Below are 24,529 nucleotides of genomic sequence, written 5' to 3'. Positions count from 1 at the left end.
TTCGAATGAACATTTCCAATGCTCTGTTGGCGCAGTTTAGGCGCAATAAATCCGTGTTTTGGCGCCGCCTAATTACTGTTTGACGGGCTATGAAGAAGAATAAAAATAAATTTTAAGAAAAAAAATCTTGTATCTATGTTAGATCGGAAACTTTTCAGACCACCCACGTACATCACATTCTGGTGCTTCGGCGAGCAGGGAGCCGAGCGAGACGGCCGCGAAAATATGGTCGATGCGGTTTTCATACATTTTTGATATGTACATGTACAGTCAGCTGCATAAGTAGCTATACACTTTTGAACCGTATCAAACTACCTACTAAACAAAACGACAATGGTTGTATGAACAAACAGGAAGTTGGTGAGTTTGACAAGGTTCAAAAGTGTTGCTACTTATGCAGCTGACTGTACTTCTAATCCAGTGGCTGACATATCCCTGTCTTAACAAAATTGAATGAAACTAACACTAATCTGGCTAACATTTTCACAGCAGTGACAAACCACAGAGCGACTCTAGCGTTGTAAACTAAAAAGTAGAATATTTACTCTTTCTTCATTCATATGAATACCCTAAACACATTAATTATATCTATCCCAACAATCCCAACTAAACTTTATTGTACTTTACAGAAACCTTTACAACGCAGGAAGTACCAAAGAGAAATGAAAACAAAAATAATCTACACAATTTAACAGTCTACAGTGGGGATCATCCTACCGAGTGCTCCACTAAAGACCTGGATGTGAAACCTGACCACCTGTGTACTGACATGGATGTCACAATAACTGTCAAGGGGAACAGTTTGACAAAATTTCATGAAGTTGATACTGAAATCAAGAAGGAATCAGAGAATGTTGTAGCAAATGAATTGCCATTTTACAGAAACAGAATTATACTCGGCAAGATACATGTAGACGAGTCTGATGAAGAACGAGAAATTGATGCACCAGGTGACTGTAATAATGTTGTTAACAACAAAACAAACAATGATCAAGATTTGGCAGTATCAATATACACTGATGAAAATAGAAGCATGAGGATAACTAAACAGTATTATGAAATGGAAAAATGTTTGGGAGCGAAAATTATTGTAACAAACTGTTATACCACTCTATTGAACAACAACTGTTACTGTGCTCAGTGTGCAGTGTTGTTCCCCACCACTGAAGCGTATAGTGAACATTACACGAGCACACACACCGAGACCACTACCTCAACTAAAGCCTCGGCTTCTCTAGTAATACGTAAAAATATGATACACCCACGTGAGCGGAAATTTGTGTGTGACACCTGCGAGAAAACATTCAGCAAAAAAAGTAGCTTGATAGAGCACATCATGTTAATTCACACTGGCCACAAGCCATTCGAGTGCCGTATTTGCACGAAAACATTTAGACATAGAAATTGTTTAATTAACCACAAGTTTAGTCTCTCTGGGAAAAAGCCATTCCAGTGTAACATTTGCACGAAAATATTCAAGCAAACAAGTCATTTGAAGCGACACATGTTACTACACACTGGAGAAAAACCATTCGAGTGTGAAATTTGTAAGAACTTATTTAGCCATAGTTTCACATTGAAGAGACACATGCTACTGCACACTGGTGAAAAGCCATTCCAGTGTGAAACATGCAAGAAAACCTTCAGAAATATATGGAATTTAAAACAACACAAGTTACTTCACACAGGCGAGAAGTTCCAGTGTGACATTTGCAAGAAAACCTTCAGACATAAAAGTACTATAAAAACGCACATGTTAATTCACACTGGCGAAAAGCCATTCGAGTGTGACATTTGCACGAAATCATTCTACCGAATAAGTAATTTGAAGAGCCACAAGTTAATTCACACTGGCGAAAAGCCATTCGAGTGTGAAACTTGCAAGAAAACATTTAGACAAAGAACTCATTTGAAGAACCACAAGTTAATTCACACTGGCGAAAAGCCATTCCAGTGTGACATTTGCACGAAATCATTTAACCATATAAATACTCTTAAGAGGCACAAATTACTTCTGCACAGCCATATGATTCTGATGCGTCGGAAAAAATGAGAAATCCGGGAAACGTAGTACATGACACGGCGTGAAACAGCGGGATGTCAGTGAGTGTCAGTGGGGCGCGCTGCGGGCGAGGGCTCGGCCTCCGCCTGTCCCCTCACTGCAGGCAGCGCCGGCGACGCACAGGCCGCGTCGTCGACACGCTCTCCTACACCCACATACAAGCGACTCCACCTACACTAACCACCTCAGTTGCAATTCTGACATCGGCGCGGACGGTCGCTTTCTAGCGGCGCCGTCTGTAGCCGTCACGTGTGACTCACTACTGAGTGACCCGGCTGCTCAAGGACAGCGTCCTGTTGTACACCGAGATGCCTGAAATCCCGGCTCAATTGGAAGCCTCGGAACAGTATAAAATGTCATTAATCGTTTGGTTAAAACAACTAAATGTTGTATATTTTTAATAAACGTTATTATTTCAAAATACTGATGTTGTTTTCATATTATTTGTGGTACCTGTTGCTGTGCTAGTGCCGCGGTGGTACAGAGGGCCTTCGCAAGAGTGCGCCGCGCCGTCCTGTCCTCAGCAACTGTCCTGGCTTCTGTCCAGCTCAGCGCTTGCGCTCGCAGCTCGCCGTCAACTGTACGCCGCCATGTGTGCACCGACGACCGGGACACGGCGTCTGCGGCGGCTACTAGCTACTCATTCAAAGCTTGTTTTGACATTACTCTTATGTGAATAAAATATTGGACAGTAACTACCTACCTATATAATTTTAAAGACTACAATATACCTAGTATGAGTACCAGGATTATTTATTGTTTATTTCACCTCAATAATCAATAAATACCTACGTTAGAGAGTTTATTTGTGGTAGTGTTAAAGAATGCGATCAAATTTTTTGGCGTTTTAAGAACAACGTAGTTACTTGCTGCCCTTGCGTCCCCCGCACCCCGGCAACTGAACTGAGGGCTAGGTGTGTTTTTCATAACCGATTGAGCAGTGAAAATCGACATTTGTACGGTGCGGAGCTAGTGCAGCGCGTATACCGCTAGATGGCGACTCTCTCGCGCTACACAAATTCGCGTTTACTCGCCGCTATTCTAACGGAGTAAAAACTCGCACTCCCCATGCGGGTCAGCATGGAGACGGGGAGTTGAGCGCAACGTCTAGTGTATTGTTCCTCTGTGGCAATGTGTCTGACTATGCGGGGCTGCGGGGGACGCGGGGTCCTCACTAACTCTAGTAGGAAAGGAGTAACTAAGAAGATTTAATATCATTCCACTTTAGGCAGGCTTCATGCAGGATTAGGTATGATCTAGGTACATCAATATACATATAAAAATACTTTTATGGTTTATGGAGTGAGAGAGTGAGGTGAGTCCAAGGAACGTAATACCTACCTACTTCTCTTACAATAAGAAGCCGCTCCTCTGTCAAGCTATGAAATGCTACATGACAGCGCTGCTATAGGTAAGTAACTACCAGCAAACTAAACAAAACTTTTAGTACAAGGAGGCGGAATATTACCTATCATGCAATGTTTTCTATTTAAAACTTCGCGTTGGAATTTCTATATATTTCAGTTATGTGATAAACGTCGATACCGCGGTTATTTCATACAGTCCTGTACCGGTATTGAGTTCTCAGAGCCATCTGTTGTTTGTCATCAAAACTAGTCTATGATATCTACTTTGCTTGTCTTTCCTTTTTAAAATTTACTTATAATTTTTATCTTGCTTTTACTCGAGAATACGTGAGAATATGTGAGTAAGAGCTCTCAAGAAGGAACATGTGAGGCCTCGGCTGTGGCGGCGGTGGTGTTGATGTAAAAATGAAATACTTAATCTGTGAAATTAAAACAAAAACCACAGAGTACTTTCATTTACAAACAAAATGTCAATGATATTATGATATATGACAGCTTGGCTTTGGCTTGTATTTCAGTATTTGGATGTGTTTGGATTCGGTTTCGTGCGTGACTGGGGTACCCACGTGTTCCTAACAATCATCGCGATTTCGGACCTTTTTCTGTGCCAATTTACATAGTTAATACCTGTTATTTGTTGTTATTGTGGTGGTGGTAACTGGTGAGTGTTGTGATTGTCAGTAAACCCTCTTTCCCTTTCTGAAATGGAGTACCATTCAGATCGTCCTCCAGATCCCGACCCGCCAGATCTTTCGCCGGATATAATGCTGACGGATACTCCCCAGGAGACGCGAAAGCGCCCTAGGGATGATATACAACCTTCTCAACAAGGTAAGAGAATAATCCTAAACCCCGATCTCGCGTCTGCTAGCATACAGACCATTTATACGCACCCGAGTCTCGACGAAACTAAGGTGTACGATGACAGTGACCCTGGACCATTTATCGTCCACGTTTCTCAGGATAGCTCTTCAGGAAGTCCAGCTTCTGGGACCCCGCTGAGGGCTATTAAGTTTGGACAATTTTTGTACAATCACAAAGTGACTGACATCACCAGAGGTGGTGTCAAAATGACAGGTCGTAACCGTGTTACTGTGGAATTTAAGTCTGCGGGAGCGGCCAACGAATTTATCAACCACCCAGCTCTGTCCCCAAACAAGTTTAAGGCAGTTATCCCAACTTACCACATCACCCGTATGGGTGTTGCTAGGAGAGTCCCAGTGGATCTCTCCATGGATGAGTTTGTGGGTTCTTTGGACCTCCCCCATGGATGCGGTATTGTTCTTAAAGCACGCAGATTTAGTCGCAAAGTGATCAACAATGGAAACGTTTCATATGTCCCTACTCAAAGCGTAGTAATCACTTTCAGGGGACAATACCTCCCAGAAAAAAATTACTCTTTCCGTGCTGCTGTAGAAGTCGACAGATACACCTACCCAACCATCCAGTGCCACGCTTGCTGCAGGTTTGGCCATGTGAAGGCTAATTGCCGATCCAAGCCTTGCTGCTTCAAGTGTGCCCAACCACACTTGGGTGAGACATGCGATGCAGACCCTCCCACTTGCATTTACTGCTCAGGAAGCCATGCTTCCACGGATAAGAACTGTCCAGAACAAGCTAGACAAAAATCCATAAAAGTCATTATGTCTCAGGACAGCATTTCGTTCGCTGAAGCTGATGCTCGACTTCCTAAGAGCAAAAAATCATTTGCTGAAGTAGCATCTACACAACCTAATGGCCCATCTCCTAAAAAATCCTACAAAAAGACTGTGACCACTCAACGCAGGCCTAGGTCTCCACTTTCTCCTGGCTATGACAGACTTGCCCATCAGGCCATTATCTCATCACCATCTTCCTCACTTCCTAATGGAAGTGCCCTGAATGTGATTACTCCCAATGACAACTTATTGGATAACTTACTTTCATTAGTTGTCAGTCTGCTGTCTAAATTCAGCGACACAATACCGCCCCACGTTGCACTTAAGATTAGAGAACTCTCCTCCTTCAGCCAGAATGGCTCTGAACCCGACCCGGTTCCTTCAGTGGAATGCTCAGAGCCTTAAAAGTAAAAAACATGAAGTACTCAACTTAATAGATGACATCAAGCCCGTCATTGTTGCCATCTCGGAGTCATGGCTGGCGCCGGGTTCTCGTTTCCGAGTTCCGGGCTACTCGTGTCTGCGGGATGACAGGGATGACGGGTTTGCTGGGTGCGCTTTACTTGTGAAGCGTACCCTTACCTTCTCCTCTATCCCTACCCCTCCCCACGGACAGGAATTTAATGTTGTGGCCCTTAGGGCTTTAGACATTACTTTCGTGTCCGTGTATTTCCCTGATCCCCACCCTTCTCACCTCCCATCTTTTTATAATATAATTTCTTCTCTCCCGCAACCTCTTCTGATCATGGGGGACTTTAATGCCCACCATACCTCATGGGGTTCTTACCACACGGACGCTTTTGCAATCGCCCTCTTAGACATGCTTGATACCTTAGATGTTTGTATTTTAAATGACGGCTCTCCTACCCGTCGAGTCCTACCCCGTCAGAACCCAAAAAGTGCTGTCGATCTCACTTTCTCGTCTCCTCTTCTTTCAACATCAATATTCTGGAGGGTCCTCCCAAATACCTTTGGGAGTGATCATTTTCCCATTTCTATTACGCTCCCTACCAGATCCACCATTCTTGCTGATACATGCGCCTTCCCAAGGTACGTGATAGGCAGGAATGAGTGGTCTAACTTCATCACCTCGGTTGAAGATAAGCTCAGTCTGATCCAACCCTGTACTAGTGACAACTTTTTATACAACTACGACCTTTTTGAAAAAGCTCTAACATCCTCTGCCAAAAATAGAAAATCGCGAAAAGGCCAAAGAGTCTAACCTCCTTGGTGGGACTCCGACTGCTCCTTGGCTGTTGACGAGCGCAAAAATGCAGAGGATTTTTATATTGCTAATATGAGCATGGAAAATTTTATAAACTACAAAAGGATAGCTGCACGCACCAAACGGCTCCTTAAGAAGAAAAAGAAACAGGGCTGGATCAGATTTTGTGAAAATCTTTCGCCTAGGTCCCCTCCTTCTCTGGTGTGGAGATACATTCGCCGATATCGCGGTTCCCTTAACGTCGAAGATATTTTGAGCAATGACCCCTCTCTATGGCTAGAAGGGTTCAGCGATAAACTGGCTCCTCCATATGTCCCACACTCCAGTGCTCTCCGCCCCCCACCAGCTCTCTTACCATCTTCAGACAGATTGGATTCTCCATTTTCTATGGATGAACTCCAATCTGCTTTATCCGGTTTAACTGATTCATCTCCAGGTATTGATGGCATCCCATACTCTTTCCTTTCAAAATCAAGCCTCAAGGTCAAGCAGGCCTACTTGGAGCTGATAAACTACTTCCTTGAGTACGGAGTTACTCCATGCTCATGGAGTAAGCAAATAGTTGTTCCCATATTGAAGGCCGGAAAAGACCCCCGTGATCCTAACTCCCGACGTCCGATCGCCCTCTCCTCTGCTTTGGCGAAAATCTTAGAGCACTTAATTAAATGCAGGCTCGAATGGCTAATTGAGAATAGAGGAATCCTAGCCAAAACTCAGTTTGGGTTTAGGAAAGGGATGAGCACTCTAGACAGCCTTGCAATACTTACAACAGATACTCACATCGCATTTAAGAGGAAAGAATATCTTGTGGGTGTCTTCCTTGACATAGCGTCTGCCTATGATAATGTACTTCTTCCTGTGCTCAGGCAGAAAATGCGCCAGCTGAGCATTCCAGTGAAGCTTACCCGTCTGGTTTGCAGCCTATTCATGGAGAGATCCATCTTCATAAAATCCCCTACCACTTCCCTTGACTCCCCAAAATTTGTTTGGAAAGGCCTCCCCCAGGGATCGGTCTTAAGCCCCCTCCTTTACAGTCTGTACACTCACGATCTAGATAAATCCGTTGACTGCTTTTGCGACATTCTACAGTACGCTGACGACTTGGCCCTCTATTATGCTTCTCCTTCGTTAGCGGAGACAAATGTCCAGCTGAACCTGGCTCTTAGGTACCTCACGGATTGGCTGGATAGACATGGGTTATCTCTTTCTCCCACTAAATGCACAGCAGTGATTTTCACTAGAAAAAAAAACATCCCAGATCTGGATGTTGTTATCGGAGAGCATTCAATCACTGTGTCAAATAAAGTTAAATTTTTGGGTGTGATTCTGGATTCCAGGCTGTCGGGTAGCCATCACATGAACTACGTGGCTCAGAAGTGCGAGAGGGGTGTCAACGTCCTCAGGTCACTGTCAGGTGTCTGGTGGGGCGCACATCCATACTCTCAGAAGCTACTGTACAACGCCATTGTTCGAAGTCACTTTGACTATGCCTCATTTATCCTGGACCCCTGTAATAAGGCTGCATTAGAAAAAATTGATAAGGTTCAGTACAAGTGTCTTCGAATAGTGTCCGGTGCAATGAAATCTACCCCCACCAATGCCCTTCAGGTTGAGTGTGTCGACCCCCCTCTCTCGCTGCGGAGACAGTACTTGTGTGACAGGTTTTTCCTCAGGATCTGGCAATCAGAGTCTCACCCGCTATTGTCCAAGCTCGATACCCTTAAGCGGTTATGTCTTGCTCAAGAAACCCATGGCCTTTCCTTCCTTCTCAAATCATTCATTTTTGCTTCCAACCTTCCTCATCCTTCAATTAAATTTAAAATGAACCCTCTGTTTAGTGTCCCTTATGATGCCCTGGTTTTTCAGCCCAATGTTGTTATGGACATGGGCATTGTGAAAAACGCCCCGGGGGCCGAGAAAACATTGACTCATAAGCTCCAGACAGAGTGACCTGGTTGGCTTCCAGTCTTCACAGATGCCTCCAAATTTTCAGATAAGAGCAATGTCGGTCTAGCTGTCTGGCTTCCTAAGTACAAAATTACTCTTAATTTCAAACTCCCCCCTGAATCCTCGGTCTTCACGGGCGAGGCTACCGCTATTCTGGAGGCACTTCAGTACACTGAGTCTCACAAACTCATCAAAACTATTATTCTATCAGACCGAACCGCTCTTCTAGCTGCTTACATTCAATTATTTCATTCCCTTTTAAATCTAAATCTAAATTCCCTATCATTCTTCAAATTAGACAAACTCTCTTCCGTTGCAAGACTCAGGGTATTGAGGTGGCTATTGCCTGGATACCTGGCCACAGTGGCATCATTGGTAATGAGTATGCAGATTCCTTCGCTAAGGATGCCGTTAGCTTGGGCCTGGATACTCATTACCATAATTTTGCCCACGACCTTGCCTCGCTCGCAGGACCGAGGCTTGATAATTCCTGGAAGGAGTCCTGGGAAGCTTCCAGTAACATTAAAGGTAAGTATTACTCCTTAATCCAACCACATATTCCCAAAAGGCCATGGTTTTTTAGAGCAAGACTCCTAGATAAAACCTCCACCTCGACAATCTGCAGACTCCGTCTTGGTCATGCGTGCACGCCTGTGCACCTGGCTAGGATTCGGGTGCGTGATAGTTCGGTTTGTGACTGCGGCACCAGCGAAGGATCTGTCGACCACCTTTTCTTTGAGTGTCCTAATCTTCAAACCTCCCTCTATGATTTCCTCCCTCCCTCTATCCCAAGACCTGTAAATATCAATTACCTACTAACACTTGTACATACCTCAATCGCTAACATCCTGTATAAATTCTTCAAAACTAACAATATTAAACTATAAATTTGTTTGTGTTCATTATAATACACCTACTAACCCTCTGTTTGTGATGTCCCTGTATAAATTGTGTCCGTCTGTTTGTTTCAGGTGTTAACCTTGTAAATATTTTTAAATCTCCACCGTAAAAACAGCAATTAACATAGTGTGTACCTTACCACAATCGTTTTTGGCCGAATTTGCTGTGTTAGTCACACACGGCATACAGCCACAAACAAAGATTGATTGATTGATGTGTTTTTGTCAAAAACCTAATCACATAAAAACCTTAAAGCTAATAAATGATAATTTCACCGATAGTCTGCTGAATAAAGTGTTTAGCACTTCATTGAGTAAGACTAGTTTTATAAAACCTTCATACTTACTTCTGGTCTTGAGGTTAGCTTTTCCTCCATTTGTTTGCTAAATTTATGCTACACACAAGAGTGAATATGTGGCAGAATGTAGAGTTGTCGGTGGCTGTAGGCTCAGTGGAAGTGAGAGAGCCTGCACAGGTCTTTAATTAGCTGGTGGTAGGGGGTGAGGGCGGCCTTCCTCTTCAAATGCTATATGAGTGTTTGTTTGTGGCCTCCTATTCAAAAAGTCAATATTGTTTTAGCTCTAAATCTGGTGCAGTACCTAAACAGATTATCATGCTACAGTCTATTGAATTTTTGTAAAATTATGAACTATAAATGTTCTTGCATGTTATGAAAACTGGTAGAAAATGGTTCTGAATACCTACTTACTATTTTTCCCACCTTTTACACTCATAAATGTATTTCTGCAATAAAGGATTATATTGATGCCGTTTCTGAAGGCACAAAGTCTAATTTTAGGCTGTCATAACCTTATATACATCCTTTGTTTATAATCAGGCTGTATGAGTGTTACTGTTAGTGAGTGGACTGATGGTCGGTGGAGCAGAAGAGTGGAGACCACGTACCGGCAAGCGCACTGTTTGGCGGCCCCACGCGAGATGGACAGATAATATAGTCAAGTCCACGGGGAAGCACTGGATGCGGGCCGCCTCCGATCGGACAAGGTGGAAATCATTGGGGGAGGCCTATGTTCAGCAGTGGACGTCCTATGGCTGAGATGATGATGACGATGATGAGTGTTAAGTCAAATCTCATATTTCACTGGCAACATTTCTAGTTTTACATAGCTAAAATTAAATTTTGTGCCTTCAGAATATATTTCATTATACTACTTAGTTAGAAGTCATTAATTGCTATTTGAATATATTTCTCATGTTTTAGTTGTACGAAACCACACTATAAGATGGAGGATGGCATGGACATAGAGGAACATGATCTGTTGAACAACCCTACTGTGAGGAGTGTGTTTCCAGATCTTGCCGTTCTCAAACAAGAAATAATTGATTTTGATACAAATGAAAGTGTAGCACCAGGTTTGTAATTTGAATGCTCTGTTAAGGATACATTTATATTATACAACTCTGTTTAAAAATTATAGGGAAAAGATCAATTAAACACAAAATCTTTGTTATTCATCAAAATGTATTTTATCACAATTATATTATCAAAGTATGCTCCTTCAGAAACGATACACATACGCCAACAAATAATGTAACCATCAAAACATTTTTTTAAACAATGTTCCTGGAATGAGTTTAATTCTCGTGGCGAATTCAGCTTTTAAAAAAAATATTGGATAATTATTAGGCATATTTGTATCGTTTCTAAAGGAACATACTTCATGTGGTTTAGGTAGGCCTAGACTCAAAGGTGCACGATTATCATTAACCATAATCGAATAATTTGATTATAGACTTATAGATTTCCTCTTCTCTTTTTTCCTCTTATTCGAATAGTGTCATTTGATCATTCGATTATCAAAATTTGTGGTTCACTGGTTTGCAAATTCGATTATTGATATTAGTGGTATCAAACCATTCGATTGTTGCTGTCATTCATAATCGCCCATCATTAGCCTAGACCTAGGCTACCACCCCATGCAGTTTGTCGTAGGTACTTACTACTTACTGGACACCCTGTACTAATGAGGAAATATGCTGGCCCGATCAAAGTTTTCTAAGCTCTACTCATCTATGGTTGAATGGTGTAGTGGTTAGTGACCCTGACTGCTATCCCGAAGGTCCCGGGTTCGATTCCCAGCTGATATAAATTGTTAAAGACAGATATTTGTTTGCACTCGGGTCTTGGGTGTTGATATTAATATTTAATATGTATTTGTGTAAATGTATCTGCTGTCCGATACCCATATTACAGGCTCTGCCTAGCTTGGGGTCGGATGGTGTGTGTTTTTTATTTTAAAAATTTATCTTCCATCATCATTTCATTCCATTCCATTCTCTGTGAGGGTGTAAGTACCTGCACCGGGCTCTCTCGAGTGGAACCTTTGCATGTCCCCAAGGTCTAAACTGCCTTCCTAAGCTTGGACCATTTCCCACCACGCTGGTCCACTGCGGGTTGGTGGGTTCACATATCTAGATGTGCTAGATCTAGATATGCAGGTTTCCTCACGATGTTTTCCTTCACTATAAGAGTGATGGTATACATTGTACTTAAGTTAAAAGAACTCATTGGTACATGTCAGGGCCGGGATTCAAACCCGCATCTCTGGCGTTACTTAATTTACATAATGAAGTAACTGACTGGTGTAGTGGTTAGTGACCCTGACTGCTATGCCCAAGATCGTGGCTGGTGACGATTCCCGGCTGGGGCAGATATTTGTTTAAATACAGATATTTGTACTCGGGTCGTTGGGTGTTGATATTAAATATATACAGGGTGGCCCAAAGAGTGACGTCCAAAGGAAAATGTTTGATTCCTTAGGTCAAGGGATAGCCAAATCACCCCCATGTATGTTCAGCAATTTTTAGTAGTTTAGGAGTTATGATTTTTTTTCCAAATTTTCTACGAAAATCGACCTCAGTGGATTAATTATGTTTTATTATTTTTTTGGATAACTTGTTTAAAGTATTTTTAAATTTTGCGTCATCCTCTTAAGTTGTTCTTTTAACCATAAAAGTTTCAGCTTCCTAGCTGTAATGTAAAATAGTTATTTTTTTTAACGAAAGTTCGAATTTTACGATCGACCTAGACTGTTCTGAATTTTCAACTTGAAATAAAAAATTGAAAACGATATTCTCATGGTCCCTTATTAATTTTAAAAACTCCGCAAGGTTCCAAAATTACAAAAAAATAAAAATAAACTATTGCTTAATGGGGTATTATTTGGAGAAAAAAGCCTTCAAAGGTACCTGGGTGGAAATTACCTAATTAGTAAATTGTTTCAGAAAGTTGAAATTTTCCTGTTTTGTCATTACTAAGGACTAATTAAGATAGAAAATGTATCCAATTAAAGGGAAAATTAAATTATTTACTTTTTTTTTTAATTTAAGTTACATTTTTTAATGTAAATTCTTAGTAAAATGTTTTAGTGAGATTTAAGAGATAATTTTATTATTAATAATAAGTAAATAAACTCTAATAATTATTTTACACATTTACTCACAATAATTTTTCAAAATGGCGACCTACCATAGCAATACACAACCTACATCTACGCAAGAAATTTTCTTTAAGTCGTCTATACGCTTCTCTGTTTCATTCAGATGTCACTTTTTGACAGATGTTACATTTTTGAGAAAAGGTACTTTTTTTTACATGTTTAACCTTTTCACAAATGTCATATTTTATACTTTTTTGACTTAAAGAAAATTTCTTGCGTAGATGTTGGTAGTGTATTGCTGTGGGAGGTCGCCATTTTGAAATTTTATTGTGAGTAAATGTGTAAAATAATGATTAGAGTTTATTTACTTATTATTAATAATAAAATTATCTCATAAATCTTGTAACTCACACTAAAACATTTTACTAAGAATTTACATTAAAAATGTAACTTAAATTTAAAAAAAAGTAAATTATTTAATTTTCTCTTTAATTTGATACATTTTCTATCTTATTTAGTCCTTAGGAATGACATAACAGGAATATTTCAACTTTCTGAAACAATTTACTAATTAGGTAATTTCCACCCAGGTACCTTTGAAGGCTTTTTTCTCCAAATAATACCCCATTAAGCAATAGTTTATTTTTATTTTTTTGTAAATTTTGGAATCTTGCGGAGTTTTTAAAATTAATAAGGGACCATGAGAATATCTTTTTCAATTTTTAATTTCAAGTTGAAAATTCAGAACAGTCTAGCTCGATCGTAAAATTCGAAATTTCGATAAAAAAATAACTAACTTACATTACAGCCAGGAATCTGAAACTTTTATGGTTAAAAGAACAACTTAAGAGGATGACGCAAAATTTAAAAATACTTGAAAAAGTTATCCAAAAAAATAATAAAACATAATTAATCCACTGAGGTCGATTTTCGTAGTGTCAACTCGTGAACATGTTGACAGCGCCATCTATGGGATTGTCTCCGTATTGGCTGCAATCATAGATGACTATGATCATGAATATGTTACAAGAATGCATGATCTTGGATCGATTACCGATTGGTTAAGTTCACAGGTCCTCCAATAGAGGGCGTTATAATTAGTTTTATGAAAATGTATCTTATAGTTAGTGGGTAATTAACTAGCGGTAATTCACTTTCCAATTATACGCCATACAAGAAGCACACTGTATTTCTCTGCTCCATCTGACCTGCTCACCTAACCTCAACCTCCGACCACGAGTTTACACGTAGAAAATTTGGGAAAAAAATCATAACTCCTAAAAATTGCTGCTCCTAAAAATTGCTGAACATACATGGGGCTGATTTGGCTACCCCTTGACCTAAGGAATCAAACATTTTCCTTTGGACGTCACTCTTTGGGCCACCCTGTATATGAATGTATGTATCTATGTATTTGTGTAGATATATCAGCTGTCCGATACCCATAATACAGGCTCTGCCTAGCTTGGGGTCGGATGGCCGTGTGTGAGATGTCCCCACATATTTATATTTATTTATTTATAATTATAGCACTCACACTTCTCTCTAATATTCCCCTGCATACATTCATCAGAGAACTCATTCTATCCACAAATACATCACATTCTGGTGCTTCGGCGAGCAGGGAGCCGAGCGAGACGGCCGCGAAAATATGGTCGGTGGGGTTTCCATACATTTTGATATGTGCATGTACAGTCAGCTGCATAAGCATACACTTTTGTACCGTATCAAACTACCTACTAAACAAAACGACAATGGTTGAATGAACAAACAGGAAGTTGGTGAGTTTGACAAGGTTCAAAAGTGTTACTACTTATGCAGCTGACTGTACTTCTAATCCAGTGGCTGACATATCTCTATCTTAACAAAATTGAATGAAACTAACACTAATCTGGCTAACATTTTCACAGCAGTGACAAACCACAGAGCGACCTTAGCGTTGTAAACTAAAAAGTAGAATATTTACTCTTTCTTCATTCATATCAAGTATTCATATGACTTATTTATTTGTAGTTAACATTCAACCTTATTCAGTATAATATTAATTAATATTAATATTCATATCATTCATATAAGCACATTAATTATATATATTATATCTATCCCAAATAAATTTTATTGTACCTTACAGAAACATTTACAACCCTGGAAGTACCAAAGAGAAATAAATACAAAAATCAACTACACAATTTAACGGTCTACAGTGGGGATCATCCTACCGAGTGCTCCACTCAAGACCTGGATGTGAAACCTGACCACCTGTGTACTGACATGGATGACACAATAACTGTCAAGCGCAACAGTTTGACAGAATTTGATGAAGTTGAAACTGAAATCAAGAAGGAATCAGAGAATGTTGTACCAAATGAATTGCCATTTTACAGAAACAGAATTATACTTGGCAAGATACAAGTAGATGAGTCTGACGAAGAACGAGAAACTGATGCACCAGGTGACTGTAATAATGTTGAAAACAACAAAACAAACAATGATCAAGATTTGGCAGTATCAATATACACTGATGAAAATAGAAGCATGAGGATAACTAAACAGAATTATGAAAAAATGGAAAAATGTTTGCGAGCGAAAATTATTCTAACAAACTGTTATACAACTCTATTGAACAACAACTGTTACTGTGCTCAGTGTGCAGTGTTGTTCCCCACCACTGAAGCGTATAGTGAACATTACACGAGCACACACACCGAGACCACTCACTCAACTAAAGCCTCGGCTCCTCTTGTGAAACGTAAACAAATCATATACCCACGTGAGAAAGCATTTGTGTGTGACACCTGCACGAAAACATTCAGCAAAAAAACCAGCTTGATAAAGCACATTTTAATTCACACTGGCGAAAAGCCATTCGAGTGTGACATTTGCATGAAAACATTTAACCAAAGATTTAATTTGAAGATCCACAAGACAGTTCACACTGGCGAAAAGCCGTTCGAGTGTGACATTTGCAAGAAAACATTTAAAAGAATAAGTAATTTGAAGGCACACAAGTTAATTCACACTGGCGAAAAACCATTCGAATGTGACATTTGCACGAAAACATTTACCCAAAGATTTCATTTGAAAACCCACAAGTTAGTTCACACTGGCGAAAAGCCGTTCGAGTGTGACATTTGCAAGAAAACATTTAAAAGAATAAGTTATTTGAAGGCACACAAGTTAATTCACACTGGCGAAAAATCTTTCGATTGTGACATTTGCACGAAAATATTTACCCGAAGAAGTAATTTAAAGAGCCACAGGTTACTTCACACTGGAGAAAAGCCGTTCCAGTGTGACATTTGCACTAAAACATTTGCACAAAAAAATCATTTGAAGCACCACAAGTTCGTTCACACTGGTGAAAAGCCATTCGAGTGTGACATTTGCAAGAAAACATTTAAAAATATAAGAAATTTAAAGGCACACAAGTTACTTCACTCTGGCGAAAAGCCATTCCATTGTGACATTTGCAAGAACATATTTAGGCGATGGTCCACATTGAAATCTCACAAATTACTACACACTGGCGAAAAGCCATTCCAGTGTGACACTTGCCCGAAATCTTTTAACCGAAGAGATACTCTTAAGAAGCATAAGTTACTTCACACTGCAGCACAGCCATATGATTCTGATGCGTCGGAAAAAATGAGAAATCCGGGAAACATGAGGAAACATAGTACATGACACGGCGTGAAACAGCGGGATGTCAGTGAGTGTCAGTGGGGCGCGCTGCGGGCGAGGGCTCGGCCTCCGCCTGTCCCCTCACTGCAGGCAGCGCCGGCGACGCACAGGCCGCGTTGTCGACACGCTCTCCTACACCCACATACAAGCGACTCCACCTACACTAACCACCTCAGTTGCAATTCTGACATCGGCGCGGACGGTCGCTTTCTAGCGGCGCCGTCTGTAGCCGTCACGTGTGACTCACTACTGAGTGACCCGGCTGCTCAAGGACAGCGTCCTGTTGTACACCGAGATGCCTGAAATCCCGGCTCAATTGGAAGCCTCGGAACAGTATAAAATGTCATTAATCGCTAGGTTAAAAAATCTAAATGGTTCTTTATTTTTAATAAACATTATTATGGCATAATACTGTTGTTTGTTGTTTTCATGTTTGTGGTACCTGTTGCTGTGCTAGTGCCGCGGCGGTACAGAGGGCCTTCGCAAGAGTGCGCCGCGCCGTCCTGTCCTCAGCAACTGTCCTGGCTTCTGTCCAGCTCAGCGCTTGCGCTCGCAGCTCGCCGTCGACTGTACGCCGCCATGTGTGCACCGACGACCGGGACACGGCGTCTGCGGCGGCTACTAGCTACTCATTCAAAGCTTGTTTTGTCATTACTCTTATGTGAATAAAATATTGGACAGTAAATACCTATATAATTTTAAAGAGTGATTTTAACTACAATGTACCTTGTATGAGTACCAGGATTAATTGTTTATTGTACCTCAACAATCAATAAATACCTACGCTAGAGAGTTTATTTGTAGTAGTGTTATAGAATGCGATCCAATTTTTTGGCGTTTTAAGAACAACGTACCGCCTGGTACCGCCCTTGCGTCCCCCGCACCTCGGCAACTTAACTGAGGGTCAAATGTGGGTTTTTCATAACCGATTAAGCAGTGAAAATCGACATTTAGACGGTGCCGAGCTAGTGCAGCGCGTATACCGCTAGGTGGCGACTCTCTCGCGCTACACAAATTCGCGTTTACTCGCCGCTATTCTAACGGAGTAAAAACTCGCACTCCCCATGCGGGTCAGCATGGAGACGGGGAGTTGAGCGCAACGTCTAGTGTATTGTTCCTCTGTGGCAATGTGTCTGACTATGCGGGGCTGCGGGGGACGCGGGGTCCTCACTAACTCTAGTAGGAAAGTAGTAACTAAGAAGATTTAATATCATTCCACTTAAGGCAGGCTTCATGCAGGATTAGGTATGATCTAGGTATAAAAGTACTTTAATGGAGTGAGAGAGTGAGGTGAGTCCAAGGAACGTAATACCTACCTACTTCTCTTACAATAAGAAGCCGCTCCTCTGTCAAGCTATGAAATGCTACATGACAGCGCTGCTATAGGTAAGTACAGTGAAACTATAAAGTCCTGAAATTAAATGAGGGCACTGCTATCTTTCATGTAGCAACCCTATATAGCGAAACATAACTGACTTTGATACTTGAAATTTTGCCTGTTAACTTCCTACCTATTTATGTATTTTAAAAACAACTTACCATCCACAAAAAAGCTCTTATACAAGCTAGAAGGTGTTAATATGAAGGCTAATAGTGAAACCAATAAATATTTATTTAGATAACGTTATTACAACTGTATAAAAAACTGGATCTGTTGACGAAGGGCACACATAGTAAAGACATCAATTTCTCTTTTTGGACGGTCAGTTCTGTTTCTTCCAGGAGTAAGAAATACTCCATATTTTGCCCTCTTTTGCACGCTGGTCCGATATAACTATAAAATAAAATAAAAAAATCTTTTTGAGTTACACAATGCCCCCCAAATTCACACAATGTGAATTTAGTAAGTAAACAAAAAATATATCTTCAAGTATCAAAATGTTAAGGTTTGACTTACAGTGATATGTAAACAATGTTCGACTTGGGCTCTAAACCTAGGTTTATCGATAAATGATGCGTTGGTACTAATAAAAAATGAGTTATTACAATTTGTACAATGCTACATACCCGTCATAGACGCTGTACGTGCGTAAACATCCTCCAAATTCGACAAAATGTGTCCAGCTTGATGTTCCGCTAAACATTGTATTAAAACTCGATAAATAACTTCACTAGCTTGACTACGAATATTTTTCTTCATCTTCCTAATTGCAATCAAGCGTAAATTGTTGCTTTTATCTAGATTATCCTTATAATTAATAAAAAAAATAAAAAAAACAGCCAACCGCCTATTGACATAAACAATTGTTATGACTTTTATGCAGTGTTGCCAGTGGCAGATAGTCAAATATAACACGAATCAGAACAAAAAGTAACATTTTCGCGAGAAAAGTAACATGACCTTTTTAAATATGGAAACCGACAAAATACTTATTATGGCAGTTTATTATACAAAAAGTAAAATCATTTTCCTGTCCTATTCGGTAAAATTTAAAAAATCAAAAAACATACAGTCAATGTCAGTCAAAATTTATTTCAGCTGCAAGCACGACTCGTTATTAAATGACTGATTCCATAAAAACGTACTCATTTATTGGATTAAAATAATGAATGCAACATTTACTTAACAAATCACAACGCAAATTACAAAAAAAAAACAATGAAACATAGTATTAGGTAGTAACTTTGAAAAAAGTACCGACTGATCGATTCGCTGCTAGTCAGACTAAGCTTAGAGTGAACCTCACTCGACACACTTGTTCGCACGCCAAGAAACCGGGATGGATAATTGCGAAATACACTCGACTCACGCGAGTGAGTGAATATGCGGCACGACAATTCACAATATCAAGTACAAGCCAACGTAACAAAGAAAAAATGTATCATTCTTGGAATCGTTTCATTCATGTTTTTTTATTTCCTAGAAAATCTAAAAAGTAACACAAATATAACATATTGAGTCGTGTAACATGGAGGTAACACGAGAGGGTCAAAAGTAACGTAAAATGTTACTTTTGTAACATTCTGGCAACGCTGCTTTTATGTTTCTTTTCTAATGGTGCCAGGCTCCTGAAAATTTTAGTTCCTCAAACATTAATTTCAGGACTTTATAGTTTCACTGTAACTACCAGCAAACTAAACAAAACTTGTAGTACAAGGAGGCGGAATATTACCTATCATGCAATGTTTTCTATCTAAAACTTCGCGTTGAAATTTCTATATATTTCAGTTAGCTGATAAACTTCGATACCGCGGTTATTTCATACAGTCCTGTTAAGTCCTGTACCGGTATTGAGTTCACAGCGCCATCTGTTGTTTGTCATCAAAACTAGTCTATGATATCTACTTTGCTTGTCTTTTTTATTTAAAATTTACTTATAATTTTTTATCTTGCTTTTACTCGAGAATACCTGCAAGTAAAAGCTCTCAAGAAGGAACATGTGAGGCCTCGGCTGTGGCGGCGGTGGTGTTGATGTAAAAATGAAATACTTAATCTGTGAAATTAAAACAAAAACCACAGAGTACTTTCATTTACAAACAAAATGTCAATGATATATTTGACAGCTTGGCCTTGGCTTGTGTTGTGCTTGGATGTGTTTTTGATTCCGTTTCGAGCGTAACTAGGGTACCCACGTGGTCCTAATTATCAGCGCGATTTCGAGCCTTTTCTGTGCCAATTTACAGTGTTAATACTTGTTTGTTGTTGTAAGTGTGGTGGTGGTTAGTGGTAAGTGTTGTGTTCGTCCGTAAACTCGTATTTTAGCTCCATTTCAATATAATGGAGCACCACTCGGATCGTCCCCCAGACCCTGATCCCCCAGATGATCAACAGATGTCTTCCTCACCTGATATACTTACGGACTCTTCCCAGGAGACGCGAAAGCGCCCTAGGGATGATGAACAAAGTTCAACACCAAAAGGTAAGCGTGTTATTGTCGACCCCGACTTAGCATCCGCAAGCATCCAAACCATATTCACGCACCCTAGTCTCGACGCCACCAAGGTGTACGACGACTCTGACCCCGGCCCATTCATCGTACATGTCACCCAGGAAAGCTCGTCGGGAAGTACAGCTCCAGCTGCTTCATCCCCGCTTAGGGCTATCAAGTTCGGTCAATTTTTGTACAAAAATAAAATTTCCGACATCACAAGGGATGGTGTCAAAATGACAGGCCGCAACAGGGTCACTGTAGAATTTAGGTCTGCGAGGGCAGCCAATGAATTTATCAAGCATCCTGCCCTGACTGCAAACAAATTTAAGGCTGTAATTCCAACCTACCACATCACCCGGATGGGTGTTGCTAGGCGAGTACCAGTTGATCTCTCCATGGATGAGTTTGTAGGTTCCTTGGACCTCCCGGCTGGCTGTGGTATTGTCCTAAAAGCCCGGAGAATTAGCCGAAAAGTAGTTAACAATGGAAATACTTCCTACGTCCCCACTCAGACCATTGTCATCACCTTTAGAGGTCAACTTCTCCCAGAGAAAATTTTCTCCTACCGCGCAGCGGTAGAAATTGAAAGGTATACTTACCCGACAATTCAGTGCCATGCTTGCTGCAGGTTTGGCCATATGAAGGCTAGTTGCCGGTCCAAGCCTCGCTGCTACAAGTGTGCCCAGCCACACTTGGGTGAGACTTGCGATGCCGACCCTCCCACTTGCATCTACTGTTCCGGAAGTCATGCCTCCACTAGTAAAAATTGTCCTGAGCAAGCCAGACAGAAATCCATTAAAGTCATTATGTCGCAGGACAGCATCTCTTTCGCTGAAGCCGATGCTCGACTTCCTAAGAGCAGAAAATCATTCGCTGAAGTTACTGCTTCACAACCTATTGGCCCACCTGCAAACAAATCATACAAAAAGACTGTATACACACAGCGTAGGCCTAGGTCTCCCCTCAGTCCTGGTTACGACAGACTTGCCCATCAGGCACTTATCTCTTCCCCATCTTCCTCACTTCCTAATGGAAGTGCCCTCAACTCTATCACTTCTATCACCCCTAATGACAACTTATTAGACAATCTTCTTTCCTTAGTTGTTAGTCTGCTGGCTAAATTCAGCGACACAATACCGCCCCACGTTGCCCTAAAACTCAAGGAACTTACATCCTTCACCCAGAATGGCTCTGAACCCGATCCGGGTCCTCCAGTGGAATGCTCAGAGCCTTAAAAATAAATCACATGAATTACTCACTCTCATTGACGATATCAAGCCCGTTGTCGTTGCCATCTCGGAGTCATGGCTAGCGCCAGGTTCTCGTTTCCGAGTTCCGGGCTACTCGTGTCTGCGGGATGACAGGGATGACGGGTTTGCTGGGTGCGCTTTACTTGTGAAGCGTTCCCTTATCTTCTCCTCTATCCCTACCCCCCCTCACGGACAGGAATTTAATGTTGTGGCTCTTAGGGCTTTAGACATTACTTTCGTGTCCGTGTATTTCCCTAATCCTCATCCCTCTCTGCTTCCATCTTTTTATAACATCATTTCTTCCCTCCCCCAACCTCTCCTGATCATGGGGGACTTTAACGCCCATCATACCTCATGGGGTTCTTATCACACTGACGCTTTTGCAATCGCCCTCTTAGACATGCTTGATACCTTAGATGTTTGTATTTTAAATGACGGCTCTCCTACCCGTCGAGTCCTTCCACGTCAGAACCCAAAAAGTGCTGTTGATCTCACTTTTTCTTCTCCTCTTCTTTCAACATCAATATTCTGGAGGGTCCTTCCAAATACTTTTGGGAGTGATCATTTTCCAATTTCTATTACTATACCTAACAGAACTAGCGTTCCTGCTGATTCATGTGCCTTCCCAAGATACATGATAGGTAGGAATGACTGGTCCACATTCATCACCTCTGTTGAAGATAAACTTAATCTGATCCAACCCTGTTCCAGTGACAACTTTCTTGGTAACTATGAACTATTCGAAAAAGCTCTCACATCCTCTGCTAAAAATAAAAAATCTCGTAAGGGCCTAAGAGTCTCACCACCTTGGTGGGATTCTGACTGCACTTCGGCTATTGAAGATCGAAAAAACGCAGAGGATGTTTATCTAGCTAATATGAGCATGGAAAATTTCATAAGTTACAAAAGAATAGCCGCACGAACCAAACGGCTTCTTAAAAAGAAAAAGAAACAGGGTTGGATCAGATTTTGTGAAAATCTTTCTCCTAGGTCTCCCTCCTCTCTGGTGTGGAGATACATTCGGCGATATCGCGGTTCCCTTAATGTCGAAGATATCTTATGCAACGATCCCTCTCTATGGCTAGAAGGGTTCAGCGATAAACTGGCTCCACCTTATGTCCCACACTCTAGTGCTCTCCGTCCTCCACCAGCTCCCTTACCATCTTCAGACAGGTTGGATTCTCCATTCTCTATGGATGAACTTCAATCTGCTTTATCTGGCTTAACCGATTCTTCTCCAGGTATTGATGGCATTCCATACTCTTTCCTTTCAAAATCAAGCCTCAAGGTCAAGTGCTTCTACTTGGAGCTGATAAACTACTTTCTTGAGTATGGAGTTACTCCATGCTCTTGGAGTAAGCAAATAGTCGTTCCCATATTGAAGGCCGGAAAAGACCCCCGTGACCCTAACTCCCGACGTCCAATCGCCCTCTCCTCTGCTTTGTCGAAAATCTTGGAACACATGATTAAATGCAGGCTGGAATGGTTAGTTGAAAACAGGGGAATCCTCGCCAAAACCCAGTTTGGTTTTAGGAAAGGTATGAGCACCCTAGACAGTCTTGCAATTCTTACTACAGATATTCACATCGCATTTAAGAGGAAAGAATACCTTGTGGGTGTCTTTCTTGACATAGCGTCTGCCTACGATAACGTCCTTCTTCCTGTGCTCAGGCAGAAAATGCGCCAGCTGAGCATTCCAGTGAAGCTTACCCGTTTGGTTTGCAGCCTATTCATGGAGAGATCTATCTACATAAAATCCCCTTCGACCATGGACTCCCCAAAATTTGTATGGAAAGGCCTTCCCCAGGGATCGGTCTTAAGCCCCCTTCTTTACAGTCTTTATACTTATGATCTTGATGAATCCGTTGACTGCTTTTGCGACATTCTACAGTACGCCGACGACCTGGCTCTCTACTATGCATCTCCTTCGTTAGAAGAGACAAATGTACAGCTGAACCTGGCGCTTAGGTACCTCACGGATTGGCTGGATGGTCATGGGCTATCTCTCTCCCCCCCAAAATGCACAGCAGTTGTATTCACCAGAAAACGCCACATCCCTGATGTCGATCTCGTTGTTAGAGAAGATACAATTGCTGTAGCCAACAAAGTGAAATTTTTAGGCGTTATTTTAGATTCACGATTATCGGGAACCCATCACATGAATTATGTGGCTCAGAAGTGCGAGAGGGGCGTCAACGTCCTTAGATCTCTGTCGGGCGTATGGTGGGGGTCTCATCCCTACTCACAGAAACTCTTGTACAATGCTATTGTTCGAAGCCATTTCGATTATGCTTCCTTTGTACTGGACCCCTGTAACAAGGCTGCATTGGAAAAACTCGACAAAATACAGTACAAGTGTCTTCGTATTATATCGGGTGCGATGAGATCTTCTCCCACCAATGCCCTGCAGGTGGAGTGCGTTGATCCCCCTCTTTCACTCCGGAGGCAGTATTTGTGTGATCGTTTCTTCTTCAAAATTTGGCAATCCGACTCTCACCCCTTATTGGCCAAGCTTGATACCCCTAGGCGGTTATGTAACTCCCAAGAAAACCATGGTCTTTCTTTCCTCCTTAAAACATTCATTTTTTGCACTAACCTCCCTCATCCCACTGTGAAATTTAAAACTAACCCCCTTTTCGAAGTCCCCTATGACACCCTAGTTTTTCAACCCAACATAGCCCTGGATTTGGGCATCAGAAAGGACTCCCCTGGGGCTGATAGAGCCCTAAATGAGAAACTCAATACTGAGTGGCCGGACTGGCTCCCCATCTACACCGATGCCTCTAAATTATCTGAAGATGGCAACGTGGGTTTGGCTGTATGGCTGCCCAGATACAGGGTTGTGTTGAGTTTCAAGTGTCCTCCTGAAACCTCGGTCTTCACGGGCGAGGCAACAGCTATCTTAGAAGCTCTTCTCTACACTGAGTCCCACAAATTAAATAAAACTATCATTTTATCAGATTCGGCCAGCTGTTTACAAGCTATCATCGCTTATCCATTTAAATCTAAATCAAAATTTCCAATAATTCTCAAAATTAGAGAAACTCTTCATCGCTGTGTGACTCAGGGTATTGAGGTAGCTATTGCCTGGATTCCCGGACACAGTGGCATCATTGGTAATGAGTGTGCAGATTCCTTCGCTAAGGAAGCCGTTAGCTTGGGCCTG

General features: G+C 41.3%; 5 protein-coding genes and 1 long non-coding RNA gene across 11 annotated transcripts in view; 4 read left to right on the top strand and 2 right to left on the bottom strand.

Moving 5' to 3' along the window:
- LOC105392845 (zinc finger protein 184-like) overlaps positions 1-24,529 on the top strand; it is a 342,691-nt gene that overhangs the window by 155,169 nt on the left and 162,993 nt on the right. The gene's annotated exons all lie outside the window — the stretch shown is intronic.
- LOC125488551 (zinc finger protein 85-like) overlaps positions 1-24,529 on the bottom strand; it is a 144,504-nt gene that overhangs the window by 16,189 nt on the left and 103,786 nt on the right. The window lies entirely within an intron of this gene.
- Positions 1-24,529, bottom strand: part of LOC105389492 (zinc finger protein 70) — a 153,202-nt gene that overhangs the window by 44,446 nt on the left and 84,227 nt on the right. The gene's annotated exons all lie outside the window — the stretch shown is intronic.
- Positions 1-24,529, top strand: part of LOC125489162 — a 232,846-nt gene that overhangs the window by 146,728 nt on the left and 61,589 nt on the right. The window lies entirely within an intron of this gene.
- The window catches only part of LOC105389496 (zinc finger protein 85), a 35,513-nt gene that overhangs the window by 5,222 nt on the left and 5,762 nt on the right, over positions 1-24,529 (top strand). Inside the window, exons 1-4 of one of the 5 annotated variants that reach the window (XM_038111446.2) lie at positions 3,933-4,260; positions 9,231-9,518; positions 10,382-10,533; positions 14,692-16,650. In XM_038111446.2, coding sequence (XP_037967374.2) covers positions 9,373-9,518; positions 10,382-10,533; positions 14,692-16,244 — 1,851 coding nt within the window. In that variant the 5' untranslated portion in view covers positions 3,933-4,260; positions 9,231-9,372 and the 3' untranslated portion in view covers positions 16,245-16,650. Of the gene's footprint in view, positions 1-629; positions 4,261-9,230; positions 9,519-10,381; positions 10,534-14,691; positions 16,651-24,529 lie in introns of those variants that run through there. The other 4 variants (XM_048623956.1, XR_007266761.1, XM_048623955.1 and 1 more) reach the window with 4 other exon arrangements.
- Positions 19,779-23,124, top strand: LOC125489143. The gene is made up of 2 exons (XM_048624006.1): positions 19,779-19,908; positions 19,988-23,124. Exon 2 carries the CDS (start codon positions 20,014-20,016, stop codon positions 21,346-21,348), a length of 1,335 nt encoding a protein of 444 aa, XP_048479963.1. The 5' UTR covers positions 19,779-19,908; positions 19,988-20,013; the 3' UTR covers positions 21,349-23,124.

The sequence above is a fragment of the Plutella xylostella genome, chromosome 11 (assembly GCF_932276165.1).
Source record: "Plutella xylostella chromosome 11, ilPluXylo3.1, whole genome shotgun sequence".
NCBI classification, from domain to species: Eukaryota; Metazoa; Arthropoda; class Insecta; order Lepidoptera; family Plutellidae; genus Plutella; species Plutella xylostella.
This window is presented reverse-complemented; position numbering and strand designations above follow the sequence as displayed.

Excerpts from the sequence above, each read along its gene's own strand:
- LOC125489143 (XM_048624006.1), top strand. The coding sequence starts at position 20,014 with ATGTCTTCCTCACCTGATATACTTACGGACTCTTCCCAGGAGACGCGA.